Below are 27108 nucleotides of genomic sequence, written 5' to 3'. Positions count from 1 at the left end.
ATTTAGGAAACTGTATATTTTTACTTTTTGCTTTGAAATAATTTTAAATTTAAATAAATTTTGCAGGAATAGTATCAAGAACTTCCTTCTACCATTTATCTAGATTATCTAGATTCCTCATTTTTAAGAATATATTTTTACATTTATCTTATAATTTTCTCTTTCACCATATATATGATATAAATTATAAACAGTATTTTTCTCCTAAGCCATTTTTAAACCATTTCAGTTGTATGCATCATATCCTCTTAGCTCTTAATATTTCCATGTATATTTCCTATCAACAGTGTATATTTCCTATTTCCTTTCAATGTGTATCTGTTTATTTCTTACATAATGACAGTGTAGTTATCAAATTCAGGAAACCTAACCATCATATAATACCTTAATCTATAATCTATATTCTAATCTTATCAGTGGTCTCATTGAAGACCTTTTATAATTTTTTTCTTTCTTTTCCAGTACAGTTACCAATGTAGGATCATGCATCACATTTGGTTGCCATGAATATGTAACTTATTTTAATCTGGAACGGTTCCTCAGTCTTTGTTTTTCATGATACCGTCATTTTTAAGGAGTATAGGCAATTATTTTGTATTATCTCCTTCATTGGTGTTTGTCAGGTATTTCTTCATGATTAGGTTCAGCAGTTTTGGCTGGAATGCTAGGTGAGTGCTTTGTGTCCTCTTCAGAAAATTACTCAGAGGCACATGGCGTGCACTTGCCCCCAGTTGGTGATGTCCATTTTGATCACTCAGTTAAGGTGTTGTCCAGTTTCTCCACTGTATGAATACCATTTGTCCTTTCGTGATGAATGATTTGGGGGGTGCTTACTGCTTTGTTAGAGGCAGAGGGTTTGCGTGGTGCTGCGAAAATGATTTGAAAACATTTGAAAATGAGCTGAATTATTTGATTTTGTGATTTTTTAGAAGAGTTTATGAGGTCTCAATCTGTCTTACAGGGGTAGAGACAGCTGTCATAGAATACATGTAAACCTAACTGTTTTTGAAAAACAATGGTGTGACACTTCCGTAAAAGGTTTACCGAATTTATCAGATGAGTACAAGCAAATATTACATCTTGGAAAAGATGATAGTCTCACATGTCATCTGCACTTCCCGAAGAGTTGTATTTTGGGTCCAATAAAGTGGTATAAGGTAAAAAAAAAAATTTTCTTATTGATATTGTTCCTCCTTTTCTTTAAAACCCACTGTTTTTTATAGGTTAAGTTGTATTTTTAAAGGCAGAATTGGTAAAGAAATTTATGTTCCTAAGATAGATTAGTTAGCTAGCAGTCATTGATAATGTTACCTTCCTAATTACTGTTTTAAAAAATATTTTGGTTATTGTATCTTTGTAATATTTTATTATTTGGATCCATCACCTTCCTCTAGTCGTTCTTGTTTTTCAGGCTGTTCTTTATTTTCTAACATTAATTATGTTTGTTTAAATACATACTACGTGCGCATGGTTCAATAATCACAAATCGTAAGAGGTCACTCCCTGGAAAACCTCTTTCCTGTTACCGTTCCGTATTTGCTCTGGGCTCATCACACCTTCCTCGACATGTGGCTACCATGATTAGTGCCCTGTGATTATTCTTGTATAATGCTGTACTAGCAAATAAAAATATATAGTCTAACTCTTCCTAGCCCTTCTTTTTCAAGCTCATCTTTCTGCACTTTATGTTTTCATCTTCGAAATTTCTCTTTTCTTGATGATCCTGGCATATGTTGACATAGAAAGTAACCCTTAGCGTGGAGGAGCACAGGCTATAGTTATTTGAGATTGGAATTAGTTTTTCCAAGCTTGTGTGCTTGTTAACTCTTGCCAGCACACCCCTCTGGGTCATGAGTTTTCTTTATGGGAAGGTTTTCATCTATTGATTCAATTTCTTTAATGGTGAAAGGATTACACAAATTTCTTACTTTCTCTTGTGTGAGTTTGGTAAGATTTTGTGTCTTAGGAAGTTTCTCGTTTCATTAAAGGTCTCGTATATTCTGGAAAATTGTTTATCAGCTCTTCTCTTTTAATGTCTGCAGACATTAAAACCTTCAAAGTAAGGTTCACCTTTAGTCATTATTCATTCTCTCTTTCTTACACACACATGCGCACACACACACACGCTTACTTGATTAGTTTCATCAGAGACTTGTCAGTTCTAGTACTCTTTGCAAAAACTAACTTTTGGTTTTGTCGATCCTTTCTGTTACATATTTCATGTTCATTTAGTTTGTTTAGTTGCCCTCTTTCACAAGAAATGTGGAAGTGAATGTCCTTATACCTGTCTTTTAAGCATATTTGCTAGTGCGTGCAGTTCTTTAAGATACATGATTGCTAGCCCTAGTATTGCTCATTTGTAGGGCATGCAGATGAACAAAGTATTCAACTTTGTTGATGTTGCAAAAATTGCTTTACAGAATTTTGTATCCGTTTATACTTTTGCCAGGAGTATTTTATTTTATTTTATGACAGAGTCTCACTCTGTTGCCCAGGCTGGAGCGCAGTGGTGTGATCATGGCTCACTGCAGCCTAACTCCTGGGCTCATGTGGAAGCCCAGGTAATTTTTAAAATTTTTTTGTGGTGACAGAATCTTACTGTGATGCCCAGACTGGTCTCAAACTCCGGGCCTCAAGTGATCCTCCTGCCTTGGCCTCCCAAAGTGGTGAGATCATAGGCATGAACCACCATGCCTGGCTCACCAGGAGTATTCTAGATTTCCTACAACCTTGTGTTGAACTTTGTGTTATAAGACTGATTTTTAAAATCAATCTGGTGAGTATAAAATGTACCTTTTTGCTATTTTATTTTGCTTTTCCTTAATTATTAGTGAGATTAACCACTTTTTTTCATATGTTTATTAGCCATTTCTGGATCCTCTTCTGAACTGCCCACTCATATCTTTTGGTATATTTCTTATTTTACTTTTCATGCCATTTTCTTGTGACTTATAGGAGATTTTATATATTTATATATCCTGGGTATGTTTGTTTGCAATGCATTAAAAAAAACCTTTCCATTGAAGTTTGACATATACATATAAAATGCAGAAATCATAAGTGAACAAGCTTGTTGGATTATCAGAAAGTGAACATACCTTTTAATTACCCTTTCCCACGAAGGTTAAGAAAACATTACTAGCACCTCTGAAGGCCCACCTCTTCCATCTTGCAAAAACTATGCCTCCCTAGTCCCCAAATAACCACTTCCCTGATTTATACTATCATAGATTAGATTTACCAATTTTTGAATTTTATTAATTTGAATAAAATCGTATGTAGTATTTATGTCTAGCTTCCTTGGCTCAATAGCGAACCAGTGAGAATCATCCATGCTATTGCATGTGGCTATATTTCATCCATTTTCATTGCTTATACTATTTCACTGTTATTATTCTTAGACTCTTGAGTCATTTCCAATTTCTGGGTCTTAGAAACAAAGCTGGTATGAACACTTTTCTCACTTATGAATGCAATTTTGTGGGACATATTACACGAGAGTGAAATAGTTGGGTCATAAGGGTATGTAGAAAATGCCAAACCATGTTCCAAATTGGTGCCAATTGACAGTTCCAGCAGCAGTGTATAAGAGTTATTTATGCCCCTATATCTGACAACACATGGTACTGTTAGCCTTTTTAATTTGCTGTTTGGATAAGTGAGTAATTGTGTCTCATTTCAGCCTTAATTAACACTTCCCTGATTATAACTGATAATGTTGATCTTCTTTAAATTTTCTTCTTGGCACTTGGATGTGTGTGTGTGTGTAATTTTCTTTTCTTTGATTGCTTGCTTGTGAAATTTTTATTTTGTGATAAGCTCTTGCTCTGTTGCCCAGGCTGGAGTGCAGTAGTGCAATCATAGCTCACTGTAACCTTGAACCCCTGAGCTCAAGTGACCCTTCCGCCTCAGCCTCCTGAGTGGCTGCGGGTTACCTTGTCCAGGAGGGATCTCTATTTTTTTTTTTCTGTAAAAAACCAAATAATAAATATTTTAGGCATTGTAGGCCAGATGATCTCTGTTTCAACCACTCAACTCTGTTTTGGAAGCACAAAAACAGTTGTAGACAATATAGAAAAGAAGGAGTGTGGTTGCGTTTCAACAACATTTTATTTACAAAAACAGGTGGTTAGCCACATTTGGCCAGTGTGTGGTTTGCTAGTCCTCTTGTCTATTTCTCATTGATTTGTAGTAGCTCTTTATAGATCTGGATATGAGTAATTGTTACAATGTGCCCTTCTAAGCAATGGCTAGCTTTTCAACTCTGGCAATGAGGTCTCAGACTTCCTAGTGTTAATGCAGCCTAATGTACTGATTTCCCTTTGTGATTAGTACTTTCTGTGACTTAAGAATCTTTTTCCCACCCCAAGGTAAAAGGACCTTTTCCTATATTTTCTTCTTGAAGTTTCATTGTTTTTCTTTTTCCACTGATTTTTAAGTGTGTAGTGTTGGTAGGGTCAAATGTAATTATTTTCTGTGTGGAGTTATGGTTTACCTGTTCTTTTCATGTTGCTTTGCATGCCACCTCTGACTTAAATCATATTGGTCTTTGTGTGTAGATCTGTTTCAGAGCCCTCTGTAGCATTCCCTTATTCTATTTCTTTCTCTTTCCCTCCCTCCCTCCCTCCTTTCCTTCCTTCCTTCTTTCTTTTCTTTTCTTTTCTTTTCTTTTCTTTTCTTTTCTTTTCTTTTCTTTTCTTTTCTTTTCTTTTCTTTTCTTTTCTTTTCTTTTCTTTTCTTTTCTTTTCTTTTCTTTTCTTTTCTTTTCTTTTCTTTCTTTCTGACAGAGTCTCACTATGTCTCCTAGGCTAGAGGGCAGTGGCGTAGTCTTGACTCACTGCAACCTCTGCCTCCTGGGTTCAAGCAATTCTCCTGCCTCAGCCTCCAGAGTAGTTGGGATTATAGGCACACGCCACCACGCCTGGCTAATTTTTGGTATTTTTACCAGAGACGGGGTTTCACCATGTTGGCCAGGCTGGTCTCGAACTCCTGACCTCAGATGATCCACTTGTCTCAGCCTCCCAAAGTACTGGGATTACAGGTGTGAGCCACCACACCGAGTCTTTATCCTTATTAATTATTATGGCATTAGATAAGTCTTGTAAGTTTTGTATAAGTCCTCTGCTTTTCCTTTATCTGAAATGTTGCCTTGGTTATTCTAACTTCTGTTTCTGCAGCACTTGGAGATGGCCTCAGAGCTGTGACTAGCAATCCTAAGTAAATATCAGAGTTGATCCTCTGGACCTTTTAAAAATCCAGATATTCAGCCTCACCCTCTACTAACTGAAGCAGGTCACCCATGGGTGGGGCTTAGATGCCTTTATTTTAAAAACAATCCCTGGGCTTGCAAAAGTAGGCAAAAGCTGGGGGCCAGCAGTGTAAGCGGGGGGGGGGGGGGGTCACCTGATACTATACCACCTGCTCAGTTTTGGTGACCCAGGTGTGGCTGTTTTTGCCACTACCAGGTGCTCAGACCTGGACTCACTCTTTGGGCCTCAGTGTTGTCATCTGTAAAACCAGAGGGTTGGAATCAATTCTTCAAGTATTTGGAATCTGTGATCTTGGTGCTGTGCCAAGGGATGTCATATGTCTTCAAAGAAGTTACAATTTATCAGAGGAAGCAGACAAGTAAACTACGAATTTTATTACAGCATGAGGTGAACATACAGAAAGCGAAATCAGAGTAGATCCTGGGAATGTCCGTGGCTATGCTTCCCAGAAAAGGTGACTTTGAACTGTGCTTGACGAGTGACCACAGTTAGCCTGGTGGGTACGGCAAGGAAGGTCAGTAATTAGAGGGAAGCAGCAGGTGCAAAGGTGTTGGGTGAGAAAGAGAATGGTGTTTGGGGGCCCTGGTTAGAGTTTAGGGCACATGTAGAAAGATGGTGCTAGAAAATAAACACTGTTTATGCCAACCTAAAGCATTTCCACAGTGAATCCTACCATCTGGAGAATGGCATGAGCAAATTCGCATTTGAGAAAAGTCCTTCCGTAGGGGCTGTAGTGAATCCACTGGAAGGCCTTGAGAATGGTGGCATGCTGATCATTTGGACTATCCTAGAAATCAAGTTAAGAAGTGTGGTTCATTTCAGAAAGTTCTAAAGTAGAACTGATACAATGAGGGAAAAGGAGGAGGAGAGAAAGTGGGGGAACTCATGTCTGAGGGCTCCTAATTTTTATAATTGTAAGGATATGTTATGGGGAAAATTTGAAAGAGTAATGTAGGTAAATAGATGGAGATGCAAAGAGTTGCTAAGGTGAAGACCATGAATTTGTAGTGGTACCAAGACGCCTGTATATGTGATTAGCTCCTATAGTGCTCTGCTCTCTGGTTGGAGGTGTGTAGGAGAGGGATGAAGGGATTCATCAGAATGGGGGCTTTGCAGGTGAAGATGCTGGAAGGATGGAGGGCTACAGAGTTGAGGTATTGGAAAGGAAATGATTGAAGTGATTGAAGTGATGGATAATGGTTCTGGATAATGGCAAATCCCTATGATAATCCTGGCTTATGTCTGGGAGAATTGAAAACTGAGAGAAGTCCCCAGGAAGTCTTTGAAATTGAAGAGCTGACAGAGGACAAGGTTAGGGTATTAAGACATCTGTCTACACCTGGAAAAGTGGTAATGTCTCTAGTTTTGTTTTCGTTTCAATCCCAAATTACTCCTCAGCACAGTGGTTTGGGGCCCCATCACTGTGCTCAATCTGGACTTGCTAAAGTTACTTCGGGCTCTCCAGTTGCTAAAGTGACATTCATTTTCAACCTGATTGTGGCATTCAACATTGCTGGGCACTCCCATCAGCTGGAAACTCTTTTCTCATTTTCTTCCAAGACTTACTCATTCTTTGTCTCTGTTTATCTTTTTTTTTTATTATTATTGTTTTTATTTTTTCTGGCGCTTCCTTTGTAATCATCACTGAGTTTTTTTCCTCTATAGTTGGGTCTTAGGATTTGAGGTTCCCCATAGTTTCAGCCGTGGTCATCTTCTGCGCTCACTTTTGCTTACATTCAAGTGGATGATTTATAGAACCATCCATTTCACTCTATATTCTCCGTATGGCTCCCAGTTCTCTTCCACTTGGACCTTTCTTCCACCCTCTGGTTTCCTTTGTCCAACCGTCTAATATACATTCTCCTTAGACCCTCCCATCCCCACCACTCACCTCATGCACCATGGTTAGAGCTGTTTTTTAATCTTACCCCAAATAGAACCATTTTCTCCATTTCTTTGCATTCTTTCTTCTTCCTAGTAACACCTTTGCATACCCAAGCTAGGACTGTAGCAGTCCCGCTCCCTCTGCGTATCCCACATTTGTCACTACATTCAGTGGACTGGAACTGCTTAAAATCATTGTTTTTTGTTTTTTACTTGCTATCCTTACTTCCCTGCTTTAGTTTAGGTTCCATTTGGCCTCAGTTTATGGAAATAAAATCTAAATGGTCTTTAGCATTGCATTATTTTAATCCTTTAAACTACACAGCAACTAAAGGATGTTTCTCAAAAGAAAATCTGATTGTCTTATTCTCTTGCTCTGAAGGCTTCTGATGCTCGTCTCCTTTTCATGGTTTTCTGTGACAGGGCTCCTGACTACCTCACCAGTTTTATCTCCATCACTCTTCATACTCATTGCATCTTAGTCAGAATTCTCAGGTTATTTTGTGTTTCTGAAATATTGTACGTCCCGGGTCAGGAGTTTTCTTCACGATGCCTGGAATATATAAGGTATTCAAAAGTGGACACTATTGTTCTTAATATTTTCATTTTAAATCTTGTTAGTGAGACATTACCCTAAAGATTTTAAATTTAAATCCAAGCTTGTTGAGAGTTTAACCTTTGAAATAATGCTCCAGTGGATCAGAATAGAGGCAGTTCAAGTTACAGCAAAGCGACAGAATGGCCTTCAGCTGCAAGGCTGAACTTTAAGATGATTAAAATATGTATATCTTGAAAGAAAAAATGCATCCTTCAGAAAGAGGACTGCTCAACTGTGAAAGCACAGAAAGGGAGGCCCAGAGATTATACCTAGCCAGAGACTATCCAGGGAAGACTGTCCAGGGAAGAGGCTTATGAAGTGCAAGGACTAGACTTTGTGCTTTGTTCGGGCTGAGTGCAGCGGTTTACACCTGTAATCCTACACTTTGGAAGGCTGAGGTGGGCAGACTCCTTGAGCCCAGGTGTTTGAGACCGGCCTAGGCTTCATGGTGAAACCTTGTCTGTACTAAAATCACAAAAAATTAGGGTGTGGTGATGCATACCTATAGTCTCAGCTATTCAGGAGACTGGAGTGGGAGGATCCCCTGAGCTCAGGAAGTGGGCGGCAGAGCTAAGACTCTGTCTCACAAAAACAAAACAAAACAAACAAAAGGGCTTGTCTGTATCCTAAAGAAGGAGACACCACAGTATCAGAGTCTGATGCCTTTATACATCTAACTCTGATTAGTAACTCCCATTTTGTTTGATAAGCAGTTGTCAGATTATGAGTTGGTTTCCCATATCAGGTATTTACAGGGAAATAATGTAAGCCTTCTAGGAAGTAGCATTTCACATTATAAATAAACCAGTGCTTGTTTGGCATTAATTATTTACTGCATCCTGCTGGGCGGCTCTATTCATGCTGTTCCAGGGGTGGAGAGTGAAGTGTAACTCTGAACCGTGCCTAAGTGAGGAGAGAGCTTAACACTTGGGCAGGTGAATATTTATTTAATTAGGGGTTTCCATGTTGGTTTTATCTTTTAGATTGTGTACTTCCTGAAGAGAGGGATTGCATGTTAGTCCTGCATGGCCAGGCCTGTCACAGTGCAAGCAAACTGCAGGAACTCAAATGTTTGAATGAACAAATGGACCACTTAGCTAAGCAGTCACTCTGTGGAGTGCAGCTTCTTGTAGGACAGGGAACAGGTTTGGGAGAATTCAGAAGTGGGCCCAAGGTATAAAAGAAGTGGTGATTAGCATGAGAATGTGAGCCTAGGACAGGACAGAGGAATGGTGAGGCTTGCCCTCTGGGTGATTGCTGGGAGAGAAAGCATTCCTGAGACTCACTGGTCTTCTGGTTGGTTGGGTGTGAGGTTGTTGCCTTGTCCATGGAGGAGGTGGGGAAAGCGGGAGAAGTGATGTGACATCTGCCCTCCATAAACCTGGCCAGCTTCCTTTGCTCACTGTTCAGACCTTCAAATTGGATGTTGGCGAAGAATTATTTTGGATTTCTATAAAGTCCAATGCTTGATAAGTGCAGAAATTGGGCCCGCAGTGGGAGCAGTCATTATGAACTCGGGTTTCCAGTCTTGGCAGAGGGACTTGGGCCATTAAGTGGGAGTCCACTGGCAGACGTGGGCCCCTGAAGGTGGAGGACGTTCCTGCCTGTTCATGTCCTCCTGTGAAAAACTAACCCAGGCTCAGTTTTCCTCAATGAAGTCTTCCTTCCATCTCACATAGGCCACTCTCCTCTCAACTCCTGCTAGACTTAATGTTTGTATCATTCACTTCAGCCTGTAAAATATCCTTTGTCAAATCTGTGTCTATCTATATACACACACACACACATATACACACATTATATACAGACTGGGCAAGGAATTCTGCTGTGTCTGTCTGTCTATCACCAATCTGTCATCTACCTATTTTCCTATTTACCTAGCCAGCTAGCTATCTGTTGTCTTTCAGTTAGATTGTAAATTACCTAAATTCTAGGGATCACACAGGTTTCTAAGTATTCATTGGATTGAATTTTGTTTTTATTTGTATTAGGACTGTAACGAGATTACAGGGGAGCGGTTCACTGTTTTGGAAACCAGGCTTTTGGTGAGCAATGTCTCAGCAGAGGACAGAGGGAACTACGCGTGTCAAGTCATACTGACACACTCAGGAAAGCAGTACGAAGTTTTAAATGGCATCACTGTGAGCATCAGTAAGTATGCTCATGTATGTCTGTTGCCTTGTCTTCTTTTGGCTTTGTGGGAACTGGCTTCTGGCTTTGGGCTTTGGGATTTGAGCAGGAGTGATTCTAGGTCTTGGTTTCCCTGAAGGCTAGTAGGCTCTCAGATGTGCCACTCTTAGAATCAGAAGGTGGGAAGAGTGAGGCAAAAGGGCATGAGCAGCTTAGTTCCCTCTTCTGAACAACAGAACACTCAAAACTCTTGGTTGATTTTTGGTGTCCTCTTCAATTTCTTTCATCAGTGTTTTATGGTTTTCATTATAGAGATCTTTCACTTCTTTGGCTAATTCCCAGGTATTTAATTTTGGTTAATTCCTATGCATTTTAATATTTTTGAAATGATCATATGGTTTTATGTGTGGCTATTGTAAATGGGATTACTTGTAAAATTTCTTTTCACATTGTTCACTGTTGGCATATAGAAATGTTACTGATTTTTGTATGCTGATTTTGTATCCAGCAACTTCACTGAATTTATTAGTTCTAATAGTTTTCTTGTGTAGTCTTCAGGTTTTCCCAAATATAAGATCATATCATTTGCCAACAATGATAATTTGAATTCTTCTTTCCTAATTTGGATGCTGTTTATATCTTTCTCTTGTCTGATTTCTCTAGCTAGGACTTCCAGTACTATGTTGAATAACAGTGGTGACAGTGGGCATCCTCGTTGTGTTCCAGAACTTAGAGGAAAGGCTTTCAGTTTCTCCCCATTCAGTATGATTCTAGTTGTGAGTCTGTCACATATGGCTTTTATTATGTTAAGGCATGTTCTTTCTACTTCCAGTTTTTTGAGGGTTTTTATCATGAAGGCCTGTTGAATTTTATCAAATGCTTTTTCAGCATCAATTGCAATGATCATATGGTTTTTATCCTTTATTTTGTTGATGTGATGTATTACATTGATTGATTTGCAAATGTCAAACCATCCTTGCATCCCAGGGATAAATCCCATTAGCTCATGATGAATGATCTTTCCAATGTATTGTTGAATTCTGTTTGCTAGTACTTTGTTGAGGATTTTTGCATCAATATTCATCAGAGATACTTGCCTATAGTTTTCTCTCTCTCTCTCTTTTTTTTTTTGGATGTGTCTTTGTCTGGTTTTGGTATCAGGGTAATAACTGGCCTCATAGAATGAATTTGGAAGTATCTTCTCCTCCTCTATTGTTTTGAACAGTTTGAGTAGGATTGGTATTAGTTCTTCTTTAAATGTTTGGTAGAATTTGGTGGTGAAGCCATTGAGTCCCAGGCTTTTCTTTAATAAAGAGACTTCTTTCTCTTTAATAAAGAGACTTTATTAAAATTTTTATATTGTTACTTGTTATTGATCTGTTTAGGTTTTGGATTTCTTCCCGGTTCAATCTTGATAGATTATATTTGTCTAGAGATTTGTCCATTTCTTCTAGATTTTCCAATTCATTGGCATGTAGTTGCTCATAGTAGCCATTAATAATCTTTTGGATTTCTGCAATAACAGTTGTCGTGTCTCCTTATTCATTCCTGATTTTATTTATTTGTATCTCTTCTCTTTTTTTCTTAGTCTGGCTAAAGGTTTGTCAATTTTGTTTCCCTTTTCAGAGAACCAACTTTTTGTTTCATTGATCTGTGTTTTTTTCATTTTGATTTAATTTATTTCTTCTACTGATTTTGGGCCTGGTTTGCTCTTGCTTTTCTAGTTCTTTAAGATACACCATTAGACTGTTTATTTGAATGTAGGCACATTCTTTTTTTGATGTAGGCACTTATAGCTATAAACTTTTCTCAGAGTACTGCTTTTGCTGTATCCCATATGTTTTAGTATGTTGTGTTTCCATTATTTGTTTCAAGAAATTTTTCAATTTCCTTCTTCATTTCTTCATTGACCCACTGGTCATTCAGAAGCATACTGTTAAATTCCATATGTTTGTATAGTTTCCAAAATTCTTCTTGTTATTAATTTCTAGTTTTATTCCATTGTGGTCAGAGAAGATGCTTGATATTTTTCCAATTTTTTCAGTGTCTTAAGACTTGTTTTATGACCTAACATATAGTCTGTCCTTGAAAATGATCCATGTGCTAAGGAAAAGAATATGTATTCTATAGCCATTGGGTGAAATGTTCCGTAAATGGATCTATTAGATCCATTTGGTCTATAGTGCAGATTAAGTCCAATGTTTCTTTGTTGATTTTCTGTCTAGAAGATCTGTCCAATGCGGAAAGTGGGATATTGAAGTCTCTAGCTGTTACTGTATTGGAGTCTATCTCTTTCTTTAGCTCCAATAATATTTGTTTTTATATCTGGGTGATTCAGTGTTGGGTGTTGACCTTTTTATCATTACATAGTGACCTTCTTTGTCTTTTTTTGTAGTTGTTGTCTTGAAATCTGTTTTCCCTAAGTATAACTACTACTGCTCTTTTTTTGGTTTTCGATTGGCATGGAATATCTTTTTCCATCCCTTTGTTTTCGGTCTATGTGTGTCTTTATTGGTGAAGTGTGGAAACAATCAATGGGTCTTGTTTTTTCATTCATTCAGCCATTCTATGCCTCTTTATTGGAGAGTTTAGTCCATTTACACTTAATGTTATTATTAATAGGTAAGAACTTACTCCTGTCATTTTGCTATTTGTTTTCTGCTTGTTTTGTAATCTTCTCTTCCTCCTTTCTTTCCTTCCTGTCTTCTTTTAGTGAAGGTGATTTTGTCTGATGATATGATTTGGTTTCTTGCTTTTTATTTTTTTATGTCTCTATTGTATGTTTTCTGGTTTGAGGTTTCCACGAGGCTTGAAAATACTATTTTATAACCCATTATTTTAACCTGATAACAACTTAATATTGTTTGCATAAACAAAAAAGCAAAAAGAAAACTAATAAAAATTCTACACCTGAACTTTATTCCCCTGCTTTTTAACTTCTTGTTGCTTCTATTTATATCTTATTGTACTGACTACACCTTGAAAAGTTGTTGTAGTTATTATTTTTGATTGGTTCATTATTCAGTCTTTCAAGGATAAGAACAGTTTCACACCACAGTTACAGTGTTAAAATATTCTGTGTTTTTCTGTGTACTTATTATAACCAGTGAGTTTTGTACCTTCTGGTGATTAGTTATTGCTCATTAATGTCCTTTTCTTTCTGATTGGAGTAGTCCCTTTAACATTTCTTGTAGGACAGGTCAGCGAATGAAATCCTTCAGCTTTTGTTTGTCTGGGAAAGTCTATTTCTTCTTCATGTTTGAAGGTTATTTTTGTGGATATATTATTCTAGGGTAAACGTTTTTATAATGTGTCATGCCACTCCCTCCTGGCGTATAAGGTTTCCACTGAAAAGTCTGCTGCTAGATGTGTTAGAGCTCTATTGTATATTATTTGTTCCTTTTCTCTTGCTGCTTTTAGAACCCTTTCTTTGTCCTTGACCTTTGGGGGTATGATTATTAAATGCCTTTAGGTAGTCTCCTTTGGATTAAATCTGCTGGGTGTTCTATAACCTTCTTGTATTTGGGGACTGATATATTTCTCTAGGTTTGGGAAGTTCTCTGTTATCCCTTAGAATAAACTTTCTGCTCTTTTCTGTTTCTCTACCTCCTCTTTAAGGCCAATAACTCTTAGATTTGCCCTTTTGAGGCTATTTTCTAGATTCTGTATGCATGCTTCATTGTTTTTTATTCTGTTTTCTTTTGTCTCCTTTGATTGTTTATTTTCAGATAGCCTGTCTTCCAGCCTGCTAATTCTTTCTTCTGCCTGATACATTCTGCTATTAAAGGACTCTGATGCATTCTTCAATATGGCAATTGCGTTTTTTTCATTTCCAGAATTTTTGCTTGATTAAAAAAACATTATTTCAGTCTCCTTGTTAAATTTATCTGATAGAATTCTGAATTCCTTTTCTGTGTTATCTTGAATTTCTTTGCATTTCCTCAACACAGCTATTTTGAATTCTCTGACTAAAAGATCACATGTCTCTGTTTCTCCAGGATTGGCCCCTGGTGCCTTATTTAATTCATTTGAGGAGGTCATGTTTTCCTGGATGGTGTTGATGCTAGCAGATGTTCTTCAGTGTCTGGGCATTGAAAAGTTAGGTATTTACTATAGTCTTCACTGTCTGGGCTTATTTGTACTTGTCCTTCTTGGGAAGGCCTTCAAAAGGATTTGAGTGTTTTGATCTAAGCTGTATCTGCTTTAGGGGGCACCCTAAGCCCAGTAATGTTGTGGTTCTTGCAGACTTGTAGAGGTACCACCTTGATGATCTTGGACAATATCTGGGATAATTCTCTGGATATCAGGCAGAGACTTGTTCTCTTCCCTTACTTTCTCCCAAACAGAGTCTGTCTGTCTGTTCTGAGCCACCTAAAGCTGAGGGTGGAGTGACATAAGCACCCCTGTGGCCATGACCACTATGACTGCTGGGTCAGACCTGAAGCCAGCACAGCACTGGGTCTTGCCCAAGGCCTGCTTTACCCACTCCCTGGCTACTGCTTATGTTTGCTTTAGGCCCTGGTGCTCTACAATCAGCTGGTGGCAAAGGCAGCCGGGCCTGTGTCCCTTCCATCAGGGCTGATTGCCATTGGTGATCTCAGGCCCTGGGAGGATCCAGAGGTGCCGTCTAGGAGTCAGGGATTAGAGTAAACCTTAGAAGTCTACCAAGTGTTTTTTTTTTGTGCTGCAGCTGAGCTGGCAGTCAAACCACAAGACGCAGTTCTTCCCACTCTTCCCTCCCCTTTCCAAAGGCAGAGGAGCCTCACCATCCATAGCCACCGCCACAACCGGCCACAAGGAGTCCTGCCAGACTACCGCAGATGTTCTCTTAAGGTCCAAGAGCTCTTAAGTCAGCTTGTGGCCAATGCTGCCTTCCTGGGACTCACTCTTCAGGGCATTGGGCTCCCTTTTGGCCCAGAGCATGTGCAGAAGTGCCAGCCAAGATTCAAGTCCTAGAATCGGGGACCTCAAGAGCCTGTTTCATGATCTACCCTCCCCTGTGGCTATGCTAGTACCTAAAGTGCAGGACAAACTTTTCCCTCTGCTTTTCTCAAGCAAAAGGAGTTTTGCTCTATAATCACTGCAGCTGGTCATGTGCTGAGTCTCACCTGAAGCCAGCAAGTTTCAGACGCTCACCCAAGGCATTCACCATAGTACCTGGATAATTGCTACTGATTACTCATGGCACAAGGGCTCTTCAGTGAGCAGGTGATGAGTGCTGCAAGGACTGAATCCTTTCCTTCAAGGCAGCGGGTCCCCTTCTGGCCCATGGTATGTCTGTAAATGTTGTCTGGGAGGCCTGGAACAGGGGCCTCATGACTCTGATCATTGTCCTCTCTTGCTGTGGCTGAGCTGGTATCCAAGATGCAAGATGAAGTCCTCTCTACTCTTCCCTCTCCTGTCCTTAAGCAGAAGGAAAGCATCTCTTTTAGAGCTATAAGCTGTGCAGTCTGGGATGATAAAGAGGGGTGATGCCCACATTCCCTTGGCTGTCCTAGATGGGATTACTGAGGTATATTGCATGCCCCACTCCAGTACACGGTCTCTGGGCAGCACTAGGATTTCACCTAAGAGTTGCAGTCCAGACTGCCTCTCAAGTTTAGTTAGAGACCCAGAGCACTTTAGCCTTTGGTGGTAAGATTTATGGAAGGTCAAGTTCTGATCACTGGGATCGGCAATTCCCTTCTGTCTCGGGCTAGTTTAAATGCTCCCTCCATGGGCCGGTGGCAGCTGAGTTTGGTCCGGTTTTCTGTTCTGTTCTAACAAGACGGCACTGCGTTCAGTGCCTCACAATTGCTGTGTTCTTTCTTCCCCAGCGAACAGAGACACTCTCAGTACCATGCCGCCACTGTGGGGGGTTGGCGAGGGTGGCATTGGCAATTGAGGACTGTTTTTTCTATCTCATTAGTGTCCTTTTCTGTGATACCGAGTTAAAACCAGATACTATGAGTGATTTTTGGTTCTTATGAAGGTGTTTCTTCTGCGTAGATAGTTGTTAAGTTGGTGTCCTTGTGGGGAGACAATTGGCGGATTCTTCTATTCTGCTATCTTGCTCCACATTCTCTCCCCAAACTGTACATTTTACAGAGTTGCAGGAGAGAAGCAACTTACCGAAGGTCACAAAGCTGGTTATTGTCAGAAACAGAGCCAGAGCTCTGGCATTCAGTGCCCAGGCCAGCACTGGTTTTTCCAAACACATTGGACAAGGAGTTCTTGCTGTAGCGGCTTTTGCTCTTTCTTTAGTAGAAAGTTGTTTTCTATATTTACTCATCTAGATGAGAAGAACCAAAGGCTGGATACTTCTTTGATGTAGAGCTTCCTATTTGTCACTAGTTTCCAACACACTTCAGAGTACTGGGGGAGACGGAGCTATTTCCGGATGCTGTGGATCCCTAGGGGGTCTGTTCAGCATGGATGGGAGCCAGCATGGTTGGGTGCTGCCTTTGCAGGTCAGGGCTCTTTATTCTGTACAGTCCAGTGACTCCCTGCATTCCAGCTGTTCTTCTAGAGAGTCCATTCTAGTCCTTCCATGTTCTTTGCTGCAACTGCTCCTTTGATTTAAATATTTTTGGGTGGTTTTCAATTTTAACTGTTCTTGCTAAAAGCGCAGTAATTAAGAAAATTAATTGTACAAGGTTTATTTTTATTTTTATTTTAATGCTCTTGGGTTTTCTGCTGACCATTATCTCTCCGAAAGAAAGCACCTTCCTCATCTTGTTCACAGTGGAATCCCTGGCACTGAGCCCAGTGCCTGGCCTAGATTAAGCACAGATCTATTTATTAAGCGAATGACTGACTTCTATAATGCATTAACTTTACATTGGTAACTGAAGGGAAATTTCGAAAGGTGAAATTGCTCAGGTAAAATGAAGAATCCCTTAAGAAGTAACTGGGTTCAGTAGTCACTACCTCATGTTCAATAAACATTTATTTATGATCTGTTATATGCCAGTATTATGGTAGGTCCTGATAATTCAAAAATGAAAAGCGTTGTTTCTTCTACTATGAAACTATCAGCCTGGTGGTGGTGAATCTAGGGGTTAAATGGATCATTTTAACATCATGTGCTCAAGGTAGAGTCACAGACAGTGTTTGCGGAGCAGGAGAAGAATAAGAAGGGTCCATGTGTGGCAAGCAAATGGTCTGGGAAGGCTTCCAAGAGGAAAGGAGTTCTCAGCTGAATTTTGAAGAATGAATAGGATTCACAAAAGTAAAGGAGGGCGAGAAGGGGGTCTCTAGGCAGAGAGAACAGAGGGAACAGTATAGGACAAAGCATGGAAGTATTAAGCATTATGTTTATGTTGGATCTAAAATGACTTTCATTAGAGCCTATGTGAATACGGGGTGGGGAGGGTGGGAGCTGAGGCCATGGAGTTAAACGGGGGCAAGGTCCAGGTGGCTGCATATGCATAGGCTTTACCACGCAGCCATTGAAGGGCCCTGGGACAGTGCAAATGCAGTCATTGGGCTGCATTTGTGATGGGAGATGTCAGTTTTGAGATGGTTTGAAGCCAGAGTTGGCGAGGGCCTTGCAGCTTGGAGACCACTTAGGAGGCTGATAAAATATCCAAAAGAGCACTGATAGTCTCAATTTGGGAAGAGGCCATGGGAGAGCTCTTCTTCAAGCAATCATTTAAGGACTCTTTGCTGAGTACTGAACAAAGCTATGTTCTGTGCCAGGCAGAGAGAACACTGTGGTGAAGAAAACAGCCACCACCACTGCTCTGATGAAGCTTGAAGGCTGAGAGGAAGGAAGGCAGAGATTAATCAGATAATTCACTAATAAGATGTGTAATTATAGGGAAGATGAAAGCAATGAAGGAAAGGAAAAACCTGAGATCAAACAGACCAGGGCCTGGTGAGAAGGCAGTGGCTCAGGGAGAGCTTTCTGATAATAGTGATGCTGATGGTCAGGAAGCATTATGTGGATGACGGAGTTGGGGAGATTTTTTCTAGACTGAGGAAGTAGCAAATGTGAAGACCCTAGCACAACAGGGAACTCAGAATGTCTGAGGAGTGGAAAGCAGGGCTAGAGTGATCCTGAATGAGAGAAATTATGGTAGGTGATGAGGCTGGGTAAGTAGTCAGGAGCCAAGATCATGTAGGAACCAGCAATTCAGAGTAAGTAGCATGAATTTTATTCTAAGAACAATGACAAGCAGCCAGACAGATTGAAAGCAGGAGAGTAGCGTGGGTTGATTTTCACTTCTGAAACAGCAGACTGGCTGCTGTGCACAGAATGATCTATTCTAGGGTGGATCCGAAGTGCAGGTGTAGAAGTTCAGGTAAGGCATGAAGGCACAGGTAACATGGTGTCATTGAAGATGGAGAGATGTGGATGGGTTCAAGGCATGTTAAGAGGTAAAACCTACAGGGTTTAGTGTTGGACTGAATATGGGGAGAAATATGGCAAGGTCAAAAAAGTTAACCAGGCTTTTTGACATGCACTGTTGACTGGATGGTGATGCTATTCAGTGAAATAAAATGGCTCTGGAGGAAAACCAGATTTAGGAGTGAGACCATGAGTTTGGTCATTGCTACGTTGAGGATGAGGTGCCTTTGGATTGTGGAGGTGCAGAGTAGGTCATGGCCTGTATGGGTGTGGAGCATAGAGGAAGGACTGGAGACATGACTTTCAAAGTCATTGGCCTTAAAATGATATTTGAAGAAGTGGGTGTGAATGAGATTGCTTAGGAAAAGAATGGAAAATAGAAGGCTTAGGAGTAAAGAAAAAGCCAGACTGAGAAATGAGGAGGTAAAAGTAGTTGAATTTGGTGATTGATAGATTGAAGAAGGTGAAAGAAAAGCTGTTGCCCAGAATGGCTTCTGGATTTTACATGTGTGCGATCTAGTGGGTGATGGTACATTAACTAGCTGGGGATAACTTTTGTTTGGGACATGCTGCATTTAAACAGTGTGTGGAATGCACAGTTATTGTTGCCATCATAAAATGTATGTGTTTTTGCGTTTTTCTTAGCTTCTCTCTTGCAACTTTTCCATATCCCACTCCAAATATATAGGAGGAATAATGGAACTAAGTAGGTGATCGTTAAATTTTGGTAGACAAATGGGAGAGGGAAGAAGTACAGAAAGACTCAGGGGCAGGGAGTCCAGGGAGTCAATACAGGGAGACAATGCTAAAGCTTAGTGGTAGGATGAAAAGTTGGAAGAATAATAGAAGAGGATGGGATATAAAAGAATATGGAAATGCAGAGTTGGAGGAGGAAGAGCAAAACTGAAGATGTGATGAACCTTCACAGATCCCTCACCCAGCTTTGACAATTATCAACTTCTGGTTAGATTTTTTTCATCTTTACCTCTACTCACTCCCACCAGTTCCCAAGGTTATTTTAAAGTAATTCAAAAACATGATATTATGTGTTTTTCCATCTCTATAACATTCTTAAAAGGACAAAACTATAGAAATAGAAAACAGAGTAATGGTTGCCATGGAACAGGAATTGCATGAGGGAATTTTCTGAAGGTGAAATAAGAGGGTTACTATTTCTCTCAAGCTAGCACCTAAGCCAGGCCTTTGCTTATTATAGCCACTGCCTGAAAAGTGTCTTTGGATTACTAAGTAATGAGATTTTATTATACAAGCTTATTAGTTTACATTACAAACAATATAGTTTATGGTTTATATCAAAATATAATGGCCAAAGTGGACTCTTTTTATAGCTCAGCTTCTAGCTTATTGTTTTTTCTTTTTTGGCAATTCAGTTACTTCTGGTTAAAAATGTGTATTTATGGAGTGAGATTTTGACCAGAGCTTATTGATGGTCTGCTGTGTTGGGCTTCATGCTATTGCATCAAAGTACTTGGGAATGTATCATATGTGATTCTAATTAATTTCCTGTGGGTATGATTTCTTAGCAGAAAGAGCTGGATATGGAGGAAGTGTCCCTAAAATCATTTATCCAAAAAATAATTCAATTGAAGTACAGCTTGGTGAGTAAAATCATTGAAGCCATTGAAATCACCAGGGGAAGAGTTCATTATGTTTGCATATTCTGGTGAATATTTGAATGTTAAGGATGAAGATAAATCCCATACACACCCAGTTTCCAACTTTTGATATACCTGAGCTCATGGGGAGAGGAATCAAAATAAAACACCGGAGAGCTGAAGCTTGGAAAAGTTGTGGTGGCAGAGAAGTCTGTCAGTGAGAACTCTGGGCCCAAAATGATTATTATAAATCTGTTTATGCAAAGGCAATGAAGATGCAAATAATTCTTCAGACAATATGTAGTATAATATAAAACTACTATTAAATAATGTTGACCAGGAGTTCTGGATTGTATTACCTCACAATGCAAGGTATATGAAAGGAGTGAAAAAAATACTATGTTACATTCCTTAATCTGCATGGAAAAGCATCAATAAGCATTGCCTCAGTTTGTGATCTAAGTAGATAAAAAGGGGTCAAATTATTTTTTTAAATTAAAAAATAATCACTAGTGGCCGGGTGCGGTGGCTCAAGCCTGTAATCCCAACACTTTGGGAAGCCGAAGCGGGCAGATCATGAGGTCAGGAGATCGAGATCATCCTGCCTAACACGGTGAAACCCCGTCTCTACTAAAAAATACAAAAAATTGGCCAGGCGTGGTGGCGGGCACCTGTAGTCCCAGCTACTCGGGAGGCTAAGCCAGGAGAATGGCGTGAACCCGGGAGGCAGAGCTTGCAGGGAGCCGAGATTGTGCCACTGCACTCCAGGCTGGGCGAGAGCGCGAGACTCTGACTCAAAAAAAAAAAAAAAAAAAAAATCACTAGTAAAATAAATATGCTGTATTACATCTGAAGAAAAAGCAAATTAGACAAAAATCTCAACACCTCCCAAAATAGAAACTTTTAAGTGTCAAATAGTAGTGTATCAAAATATATAATGCTAAAAGTCTCAGAAATACAATACAATAAAACAACACAATTGTTTCAGTTGTAGGGGGAGGTTTTAACATACTCTTGCTTTGAGAAATTTGCTAGAAAAGTAAGAGTCTACATGGTTCGAGTAATCTAGCAAAAGTAATGTGTCTAATACATAGATCACTCTCAGAAACATCTATGAAAAACCCAGAGTCCAAAAGAGGAAATTGTACAGATCATGGGATATAATCATGATGCAGTAAGTGTAAAAATTTGTATCTAAACCAAAACAATAAAATAATCACATTCATTAAGTATGTGAAGTGATGAATTTGTTAATTAGCTTGATTTAATTATTCTACAATATAAACATGTATCAGAACATCACATTGTACCCATAAATATATGTAATTATTATTTGTCAATTAAAACTAAAAAAAAAATTTAAAAATGTAAACAAAAAATCCATCTCAATTATTTGCATTTTTTTTAAGAGAACCAAAGCCATAGTTAAAGAATATTTAGAAAATAATGATAGTGAGAATACTTCATATCAAATTTCATGGCATATGACCAATGCTGTACTCTAAACGAGTTTATATCTTTAAATAACGTTATTATTAGTAAGTGTGGAAATAATTAAAATATGCAACTAACCATTTGACTCTATAAGAAGACCAATTGAACAACTAGAATAAAAGTAGAAAATAATGAATTTATTAAAGGAAAATAAACTAACTGAATCTGTCCCAAAGTTGGTTAAGGGCAGAAGAGTTGAGGTGGGAGTTGGGGAGAAAGATAAACTTCCAGCAAATCTAATCCCCTAAATGCAGAGACACCCAAATATAAAATAATTAGAAACGTGGGAAAGTTTATATAAAACAACAAATGGTAAAAGATAAAATCTGTTTAAATGCCTCTAGTCCCATATGTTTTTAGGAGAATTCTTTTAAACTTTCAAGGAAATAATAATACCCATAAAAAGGATAATTGTCTACACATTATTCATTATGTGACTAGTCTTAAAAGACACATTTGGCTGTTTTATCTCTCTTAGTTGACTTTCTTCCCCTACTCCTGTCTTTGGAAATTCTAGCCAATGTATTGAGACAATTAAAAGGCAAGAGAAGGAGTTTTGGAAGTCTTGGAGGGAGGAAGACAAACATAATTTTTAAAACATGATCTATTGGTTTCTACTTAGAAATTTTAAGAAAATTAAGTAAAAAAATGACTAGCATTTGCTTATTAATGTTATTTTAATACAAGATAAACATTCAAAGCTAATAGCATTTTTACCTGCCTGAAATAGCACATATTATGTAACCAGGGAAGACAGCATTCACAATTGCAATACAAGAAACAAAATAGTAAGGAACAACTGAATAAGAAATTAGAAAGAGTTGCCTACATGATTAGAAATGCAACATTTTATCATTTTATAGGTGGAACATAAAATAATATGTGTTTTAGTGAAATTTCAAAAGATGTTCCTAAATAGAAACACTCAGTATTAAAAATGTTATTTCTCCTAGATTAATATACAAGTTTAATATAACACCAATTAAATTACTGAATATCCTAAAACTTGTGAAAACATTTCTAAAATTTCTGTCAAAAATGCTGGAAAGAGCCAAGAAAAAAATTGAATAGAAGAAAAAAGAGAGAGTCATTTCCTTGTAAGTATTAAAATATATTGTAAAGATAGAGATTATTAGTATGTCAACAAAATTGCTGACTAGGGGTTCCTAGCACTAATTCCCCTACAAAAGGGCCAAAATATAAAATTAATAGCTACATTTTGACTAGTGTGTCTGAAGGAGGGCGCTAGAGTACAGCATAGAAATGATGGAATCCCTGCGGAGCATGGAAACCCAGGATGGCAGCATAGAGAGGGGAGGAAATCACCCTTTCTCTGTCACTCTGTTTTCCCCACCAAGGTTGACTTGGCGCCAAGAGAAACTTCTCCTTGCAGGGAAAAGGTAAGCAGAAGGCCCCTGCAACCTTCATTATTACCACAGACACCTGCAGTTCTTGCTACAGAAGAAACCTGCAGTCCTCACAGGCCCTGAGCCCAGTTTGGGGAGCAGCCTGGGGTTCTCATGGCTACATTGCTCCAGTGCAGGAAACTACCTATTGCACACCCTTATCCCCTATGACCTACGAGCTATGTCATGGCACTATCTTGGAATTATAGCTACTGCTAGAGTGAGTCCTGCTCTGGGGGCCAGTAGCCCCTGCATCTCTCCATCCCCAAGGCTTTCCCATTATTCCACCATGTTCATACAGGTGGCTACAACTTCACAATCCTGGTTACTTAGAGTATGGGCCCTATGAAATTACTGTGCCCAAAGGCACATGGTGCCCTGCTTCCTGAATGGACAGGCAGTCCTGCACAACCGGGGAAGCTTCCCCTAGCCAGCAGATCTACTCTGCTCACCCTCGTACGCATGAGGGTGTATGTACTCACCCTCAGCCTGAGAACCAGCTCAGTAGCCCTGCCCCTGGCAAGACCACATCCCTTTTTGATTGGACCTACTGTGTGCACACACACCCTTGGCCTGAGAACCAACCTGGTAGCCCAGCATCCTGCAAAGCCATGCCACTGCCAGTACAAACTCCTGCAGCCTAGGCCACTGAAACACTCAAAGATATTGCAGATGTGGATTGTAGCTGAAGACACTGCATGAAGACTACACTTCTGTCTCTATCTAGAACCAAAGCCAACATACCCTATCCAACTGACATGCTAGGAAACATCTACAGAAAAAGTCTTTCTCTACGAAAGCTACTTCACAAAATTAGAAGAGGTGACTGTTGCATCAGATGTGCAGCTATCAACACAGGGACACAAGAAACATTAAAAAATAGGAAACATGACACCTCAAAGGAGCACAATAATTCTCCAGTAACAAACCTTAAAAGAAAATAAGATTTACTAAATGCCTGAAAAGGAATCCAAAATAATGATTTTAAGGAAACCCAGCTAGATACAAGAGAATACAAGCAAATAATGTAATGAAATCAGAAAAACAATTTACGAAAAAAAATTCCTTAGGGATTTCTGGTAAGGCTGGTCTAGTAGCAATGAATTCCCTTAGTTTTTGCTTGTCTGGAAGGGACTTTATTTTTCTTACATTTCTGAATAAGAAATTCAACAGAGATACACATTATAAAGAAGAACCCAAGAGAAGTCTGAGTTTAAGAATTCAATGAATGAAATAAATGCAATTGAGAATTTAACAACGGAATTCAACAATCTAGTGATCATTATATAATGACCTTCTTTGTCTCTTCTTACAACTTTTAACTTAAAGTCTATTTTTTTCTGATGTAAGTGCAACCATTCCTGCTTGCTTTTGTTTTCCATTTGCATGGAATATCTTTTTTTCATCTCTTCACTTTCCATGTATATGTATCCTTACTGGACCTACTGTGAGTCTGTGAGTAAAGTGAGTCTCTTTTAGGCAGCACATAGTAGGTTCTTGTTTTTTCTTTTAATCCAGTTTGCCACTATATGTCTTTGAAATAGATAATTTAATCCATTTACATTCAAGGTTATTATTGATCGGTAAGAACATGACTCCTGACATTTTGTTAATTGTATTCTGGTTGTTTTCCAGATCCTTTGTTTCTTTCTTTCTCTCTTGTTTACTTTTGTGGTTTGGTGGTTTTCTGTAGTCCTAAGTTTGGATTCCTTTTTCTTTTTATTTGTGTATCTACTGCAATTTCTATCATTGTGGCTACCATGAGGCTAACATAAAGACTTTTATAGTTATAATAGACTATTTTAAGCTGATTACAATTTAACTTTGGTCACATAAAAATACTCTAGACTTTTATCCTCCTCCTAACAGTTTATACTTTTGTTGCCTTAATTCACATCATTATACGTTGTGTGTTCTTTAATAACCAATTGTGCCTGTAGTTATTTTTGACCATTTTGACCTTTAAACTTATTACTAGAGGCTTGAAAGATTTACATAGCACCATTACAGAATTGAGATATTCTGAATTCAATTTTGAATTTACCTCTACTAGTTAGTTTTCACATGTTTTTATGATGGTAATTATCACCCTTTCACTTTCAGTTGCAGCATTTTGTTAGGGATTTCTTGTAAGGCTGGTCTAGTAGCAGTGAATTCCCTTAGTTTTTGCTTGTCTGGAAGGGACTTTATTTTTCTTACATTTCTGAAGGATAGCTTTGCTGGGTATAGTATTCTTGGACAGCAGTTTTTATTTTCGTTCAGCACTGAATATGTCATCCTTTGATCATGAATTGGAAGAATTAATATGGTTCAAATGTCCATCGTACTGAACGCAACTTACAGATTCAGTGCAATCCCTATTAAAATACCGATGATGTTATTTTGACAGAAAGAGAAGGAACAGTCCTAAAATTCATATAGGACCACAAAGCACCCTGAATAGCCAAAGCAATCTTGAGGAAAAGACCAAAAGGCCCCAAACCAAAGACAAAGCTGGAGGTATCACACTATCTGACTTCAAAATATACTAAAAAGCTATAGTAATCAAAACAGCATGATATTAGCGTGAAAACAGACACATAGATTGATGGAACAGAATAGAGAGTCCAGAAATAAATCCACAAATCAACAGACAACTGATATTTGACAAAAGTGCCAGGAACACACATTGAACAAGTAAGAGTCTCTTCAATAAATGGTGATAGGAAAATTGGATATCCACATGCAGAAGAATGAAACTAGACCCCTATCTTTTAACATATTCAAAACTCAACTTGAAATGGATTAAAGACTTAAATATAAGACCTGAAACTATGAAGCTACCAGAAGAAAACATAAAGGAAGTGCTCATGACATTGGACTGGACAGGGATGTTTTGGATAGGACCTCAAAAGCACAGACAACGAGAGTAAAAATAGACAAATGGGATTACATCAAATCAAAAAGCTTCTGCACAATAAAATAAACAATCAACAGAGTGAAAACACAATCTACAGAATGGGAGAAAATATTTGTAAACTATGCATCTGACAAGGAGCTAATATCCAGAATATATAAGGAACTCAAATAGCTGAACAACAAACAAAAAAACCTAAAAAACAAAACAACAAATAATTTGATTTAAAAAAGGATAAAAGACATTACTTCTGGGATTTGGACAATATCCTGTTTTCTTGATGAGGTGAAAGTGTTATAGATATTTGCTTTATGATAATGCATTAACTTTGCATTTCTATTCTATACTCTTTGGTATATGTGTGTTATATTTCACACACATATATTTTTAAAACATATCATTTAGAATAAAGAACACTCCTTGAATGTTAGAATTTGCTAGGCTCATGGGACAAAATCCACTGAGACTATAAATTATGAAATTTGTGAATGTGTGTAGAGGCAAGATAAGGGAAAGAGAGGGAAAGGGTGGGGGTTACATTTGTTGAAGTAGAAATATCACTGGATTTGATGTTAGAAATCTAGAGTTCATCTCTCATTTCTTCCTCTAATTAATTTGGGCAAGTCACTCCATCTGTCTGAACTTCAGTTTTTGCATCCTTAACATGAGGGTAATCGCACCTCCCCTTTTCCTGCCTTGTAAGATTGTTTTGAAGATACAAAGAATGAAGGAGAAAATGCATAAAATACTTTGTGAACTGTCAAGTTCTTTGCTAGTGTTGCCAGGAGTAGAAATAACATTGTGTACCTGATGATATTTGGTAATGTATATGTATCCCTTTACAATGGATGTCCTGGAAGGCCACTTGCCCCTCATGGTGTCTCTCCAGGGAAAGAAATAGATTAACATTAGCCTATAGGGGTATTTCTGGTAATCAAAAGGTATTTGAGGCTTGAGAGTAAGATGCACTCGCTATCCAGGTGTTAACAAATTTGAAAGTTTGTAGAATTTTCATTGAATATTGATAATATTGATTTTTTAGGTACCACCCTGATAGTGGACTGTAATATAACAGACACGAAGGATAATACAAATCTACGATGCTGGAGAGTCAATAACACTTTGGTGGATGATTACTATAATGAATCCAAACGAATCAGAGAAGGGGTGGAGTAGGTATTTTGCTTTTTTGACTTCTGTAAAAGCTAGCAAGGATTTCTCCATCTAAGTGAATCTGGTGTCACTATTGCCTTCTCCTCTTGTTTTTGCCTCTCAGTGATTCATGTTATCAATCCCACTTACCACATAGTTAGGGAGGTATGGTAAAATACCAAGTATCCCTGAGAGCAGTAAGATCCGTTTCTCTCAGCTACTACTTAAAATTAGTACCATCTCCATTCAATTATATCATGATCCATAGGCCTTCAAAGCTTAACGCCCTGGGCATACTAGGGAAACACTGGAAGTGACACAAATGTGTAT

General features: G+C 38.6%; 1 protein-coding gene across 3 annotated transcripts in view; it reads left to right on the top strand.

The window, feature by feature from the left end:
• The window catches only part of IL1RL2 (interleukin 1 receptor like 2), a 50495-nt gene that overhangs the window by 3513 nt on the left and 19874 nt on the right, over positions 1-27108 (top strand). The window contains exons 4-7 of one of the 3 annotated variants that reach the window (XM_025354617.1): positions 962-1157; positions 9744-9903; positions 19759-19833; positions 26669-26798. In XM_025354617.1, the coding sequence (XP_025210402.1) occupies positions 962-1157; positions 9744-9903; positions 19759-19833; positions 26669-26798 (561 nt within the window). The remainder of the gene's footprint in view (positions 1-961; positions 1158-9743; positions 9904-19758; positions 19834-26668; positions 26799-27108) is intronic. The other 2 variants (XM_025354618.1, XM_025354619.1) reach the window with 2 other exon arrangements.

The sequence above is a fragment of the Theropithecus gelada genome, chromosome 13 (assembly GCF_003255815.1).
Source record: "Theropithecus gelada isolate Dixy chromosome 13, Tgel_1.0, whole genome shotgun sequence".
Classification (NCBI taxonomy): domain Eukaryota; kingdom Metazoa; phylum Chordata; class Mammalia; order Primates; family Cercopithecidae; genus Theropithecus; species Theropithecus gelada.
The sequence above is the reverse complement of the archived record's forward strand: the minus strand, read 5'-3'. Positions and strand labels throughout refer to the sequence as shown.